The 5,285-nt window shown below is 38.5% G+C and overlaps 1 protein-coding gene across 1 annotated transcript; it reads right to left on the bottom strand.

The window, feature by feature from the left end:
* Window positions 1-1,980: 1,980 nt before the first annotated feature.
* LOC104983464 (zinc finger protein 665-like) lies at window positions 1,981-3,475 on the bottom strand (the record flags this gene model as incomplete). The annotated part of the gene is given in 2 exon segments (XM_010832902.1): window positions 1,981-3,360; window positions 3,362-3,475. Coding segments are annotated over 2 exon segments (1,494 nt in total), but the record flags the coding sequence as incomplete, so codon positions are not given.
* Window positions 3,476-5,285: the final 1,810 nt, after the last annotated feature.

Below are 5,285 nucleotides of genomic sequence, written 5' to 3'. Positions count from 1 at the left end.
GTGGCCAAAGTACTGGAGTTTCAGCTTTAGCATCATTCCTTCCAAAGAAATCCCAGGGCTGATCTCCTTCAGAATGGAGTGGTTGGATCTCCTTGCAGTCCAAGGGACTCTCAAGAGTCTTCTCCAACACCACAGTTCAAAAGCATCAATTCTTTGGCCCTCAGCAAGCGAAAGCAAAGGAGAAAAGGAAAGATATAAGCATCTGAATGCAGAGTTCCAAAGAATAGCAAGGAGAGATAAGAAAGCCTTCCTCAGCGATCAATGCAAAGAAATAGAGGAAAACAACAGAATGGGAAAGACTAGATATCTCTTCAAGAAAATTAGAGATACCAAGGGAACATTTCATGCAAAGATGGGCTCGATAAAGGACAGAAATGGTATGGACCTAACAGAAGCAGAAGATATCAAGAAGAGGTGGCAAGAATACACAGAAGAACTGTACAAAAAAGATCTTCATGACCCAGATAATCACGATGGTGTGATCACTCACCTAGAGCCAGACATCCTGGAATGTGAAGTCAAGTGGACTTTAGAAAGAATCACTATGAACAAAGCTAGTGGAGGTGATGGAATTCCAGTTGAGCTATTCCAAATCCTGAAAGATGATGCTGTGAAAGTGCTGCACTCAATATGCCAGTATATTTGGAAAACTCAGCAGTGGCCACAGGACTGGAAAAGTCAGTTTTCATTCCAATCCCAAAGAAAGGCAATGCCAAAGAATGCTCAAATTACCACACAATTGCACTCATCTCACACGCTAGTAAACTAATGCTCAAAATTCTCCAAGCCAGGCTTCAGCAATATGTGAACCATGAACTTCCAGATGATCAAGCTGGTTTTAGAAAAGGCAGAGGAACCAGAGATCAAATTGCCAACATGCGCTGGATCATCAAAGAAGCAAGAGAGTTCCAGAAAAGCATCTATTTCTGCTTTATTGACTATGCCAAAGCTTTGACTGTGCGGATCACAATAAACTGTGGGAAATTCTGAAAGAGATGGGAATATCAGACCACCTGATCTGCCTCTTGAGAAACCTGTATGCAGGTCAGGAGGCAACAGTTAGAACTGGACATGGAACAACACACTGGTTTCAAATAGGAAAAGGAGTATGTCAAGGCTGTATATTGTCACCCTCCTTATTTAACATCTATGCAGAGTACATCATGAGAAACGCTGGGCTGGAAGAAGCACAAGCTGGAATCAAGATTGCCTGGAGAAATATCAGTAACCTCAGATGCAGATGACACCACCCTTATGGCAGAAAGTGAAGAGGAACTAAAAAGCCTCTTGATGAAAGTGAAAGTGGAGAGTGAAAAAGTTGGCTTAAAGCTCAACATTCAGAAAACGAAGATCATGGCATCTGGTCACATCACTCCATGGGAAATAGATAGGGAAACAGAGGAAACAGTGTCAGACTTTATTTTTCTGGGCTCCAAAATCACTGCAGATGGTGACTGCAGCCATGAAATTAAAAGATGCTTACTCCTTGGAAGGAAAGTTATGACCAACCTAGATAGCATATTCAAAAGCAGAGACCTTACTTTGCCAACAAAGGTTCGTCTAGTCAAGGCTATGGTTTTTCCAGTGGTCATGTATGGATGTGAGAGTTGGACTGTGAAGAAAGCTGCATGCCAAAGAATTGATGCTTTTAAACTGTGGTGTTGGATAAGACTCTTGAGAGTCCCTTGGACTGCAAGGAGATCCAACCACTCCATTCTGAAGGAGATCAGTCCTGGGTGTTCTTTGGAAGGACTGATGCTAAAGCTGAAACTCCAATACTTTGGCTACCTCATGGGAAGAGTTGACTCATTCGAAAAGAGTCTGATGTTAGGAGGGATTGGGGGCAGGAGGAGAAGGGGATGACAGAGGATGAGATGGCTGGATGGCATTGTTGACTCGATGGACATGAGTTTGAGTGTGCTCTGGGAGTTGGTGACGGACAGGGAGGCCTGGCGTGCTGCAATTCGTGGGGTCGCTCAGCATCGGACATGACTGAGCGACTGAACTGAACTGAAAGTCAGACCATTGTCCAAAGCCCTTGCCACATTCAGTACACTTGTATGACTTCTCTCTGGTATGCGTTCTCTCATGACCCCAAAGGTTTGAGCATTTGATAAAGGCCTTATCACACACATTACATTTGTGTGGCTTCTCTTCAGGATGTATATTCTGATGTCGAGTGAGGCTTGAGTACTGTTTAAAGGCTTTGCCACACTCATTACATTTGTAAGGTTTCTCTCCAGTATGAATTCTCTGATGAATTCTAAAGTTTGAGTTTTGACTAAAGGCCTTGCTGCATATGTTACATTTATAAGGTTTCTCTCCCATATAGATCCTCTGATGTCTGGTGAGATGCGAACCCCAGTTAAAGGATTTACCACATTCATTACATTTGTAAGGTTCCTCTCTACCATGAATTCTCTGATGAGCCTCCAAGCTTGAGCTCTGACTAAAAGCATTATCAAGTATATTAGATTCAACGTGTTTCTTTTTGGTAATTATTTTCTGATGTCTAGTAAGTTGTACAAATTTTGTATAGGCCTTGTCACACTCATGACATTTGTAAGGTTTCTCTCTGGTATGGTTCCTTTTATGTTTCATTAGGCTTGAACACACGGTGAAGGTTTTGCCACACTCATTACACTTGTAAGGTTTCTCACCAGTGTGGATGCTCTGCTGTTCTATAAGACTTGAACATTGGATGAAAGCCTTACCACATTCGTTACATTTATATGGTTTTTCTTCAGTATGAATTTTCTGATGTTTCACCAGACTTGAAATGTGGATGAAAGCCTTGCCACACACAGTACATTTGTGTGGCTTCTCTCCAGGATGTACGTTCTGATGCTTAGTCAAGTGTGAGCACTGCTTAAAAGCTTTGCCACTCTCCTTACATTTATAAGGTTTCTCACCAGTATGAATTCTTTGGTGAATCCAGAGGGTAGACCACTGCCTAAAAACCTTGCCATATTCAACACATTTGTATGGTTTCTCTCCAGTATGAATTCTCTCATGATCCCAAAGATATGAAAGTTTGGTAAAACTCTTGCCATACTCATTATATTTGTAAGGTTTCTCTCCAGTGTGAATTCGCTCATGAAGCCAAAGTTCTGAACATTTGGTAAATGCCTTGCCACATTCATTGCATTTGTGTGGTTTCTCTTCTGTATGAATTCTCCAGTGATTTGTAAGGTGGGAATTTCAATTAAAGACCTTGTCACATATATTACATTTATATGGTTTCTCTCCAATATGGATTCTCTGATGTCTTGTGAGGTTTGAGAATTGTTTAAATGCTTTACTGCACTCATTACATTTGTAAGGTCTCTGCTCAGAATGAATTCTCTGATGGCTAACAAGGATCTGAATGATGGCTAAAAGTCTTTCCACAGTCATTACATTTGTACAGTTTTCCTCTAATGTTGGTTTTCTGCTGCTGTGTACATAATGAAGGATACACAAGACCTTTCCATATTTATTAGAAATGTTGGTTTTGACACTAGGAGGAAATCTTTGAAGTGATAAAATTGAGGAACAAGTTTTGATAGACTTTTCTACTTAATTACACTCATAAATTTTCTCTTCAGTTTGAAATCTCTACCATTCCGTCAGATGTGACTGAAAGCTTAATCCAATTCTATTTTCAAAACATTTTGTATACTTGCTTCCTGCATAAACTGTGCCATTTTTTATTTTTAACAAATTCTTTACAAATGACTTCCTATTTTTTAAAAACTGACATGTACTTTTTCTTAAAGAAACTGAGCATCTTTTCATGTGATAAAGAAACACTTGCTTTTAAAGGCAAATCAATCCTAGGTTTGCTATCTTGTTCACCTTTTCTACCAGTGAGATTTATGTTATTTGCCATAAGTGTTCCTTTGGAATTTCTTCCTGCATATCCACACTTATTCTCAAATTCAAAGGTATTTCCCCAGACTTCACTGAAGTCAGATTCTTCAATACCATGGTTTCCGAATCTTCCCAAGACCACTGGTTGGTATAATTCTCTGTTATTAATATACTTCTTCTGTAATAATTCCTTGGTCATGAACCTAATGGAGGTATATGAAAGATAACCACAGCCTTCATATTAACTAGAGTTGGAAGGTGAATGTTACACTAAAAGTAATATTTACATTGAAGAGATAAAAACTTCTCTATCAAACTCTATAAATGTTTAAGAATAGAAAGCTAATAGAATTCTTTAATAAAAGATACATGCACTTCAAATTATTTCAAGTGAAGCCTACTCTCAAACACACTATAACCAGATTGTTCACACTGTGTAAACTTATATAATCCCTGCAACTGTATCCTTTGACTACCACACCAGTGCACACACAGATTGACAACAGACAAATAGGTGTCTCATATTTGAAGTCAGAAGGTAATGGGAAGAGATTTTAAAACTGCTAAGAAAAGTAACTGTCTATCAAGAATTCTATGTACGTCTAAACTATTCTTTAAAAATAAAGGAAAAATTACCTATGGCTGATTCATGTTGATGTATGGCAGAAACCAATACAATTGTAAAGCAATTATCCTTCAATTAAAAATAAATAAAGTTTTTAAAAAAGTTAAATATACACCTAAAAATAAGTAAAGGAAAAATTAGGACATTGCCAAGGAAACAAAAACAGAGAGTCTTTGCCAGCAGACTCATCCTATAAAAAAATGATAAGTGATACTTGCATAGCCAAATATAAGGTCAGTATTAATAAATACTTTTGGTGTGTAACTTCTCTTTTTCCCCTATTGACTTAAAAGACAACATACAACAGTAATTTTGCATCTACGCTGATGGACAGACAATGTATGGAGATCTAGTTTGGGATAATAACAAGCAAGGAGGGAGAGACAATATAAAAGGAACACGGTTCTTGTATACTATTGAAATTAAGTTGGTATTAATTTAACTACATTGTTTAAAGTAAGATTTTTATCTGTAATTCCCAAGACAACTACTAACAAAACAATTTGAAAATGTACAGTTGATACTGAGCCCACGTGCTGCAACCATTAAAGCCTGCAGGCCCTAGAGCCTGTGCTTTGCAACAAGAGAAGCAAGCACAATGAGAAGCTCACACACCGCAACTAGAGAAGAAAACCCACACAGCAATGAAGACCCAGCACAGCCAAAAACAAATAAATAAATAAAAGTGGTTTTTCTAAATATATACAGTTGACCCTTGAACAACAGCTAGACAACTAACTTAATAAACGTGTTGTGCTCGGATTGCTCCACTGACTGGCTGTTCTACCATCTCTCTCCCTCTCTTGGG

This window comes from Bison bison, unplaced genomic scaffold, assembly GCF_000754665.1.
Source record: "Bison bison bison isolate TAMUID 2011002044 unplaced genomic scaffold, Bison_UMD1.0 scf7180017862695, whole genome shotgun sequence".
In the NCBI taxonomy this organism is placed as follows: Eukaryota; Metazoa; Chordata; class Mammalia; order Artiodactyla; family Bovidae; genus Bison; species Bison bison.
The sequence above is the reverse complement of the archived record's forward strand: the minus strand, read 5'-3'. Positions and strand labels throughout refer to the sequence as shown.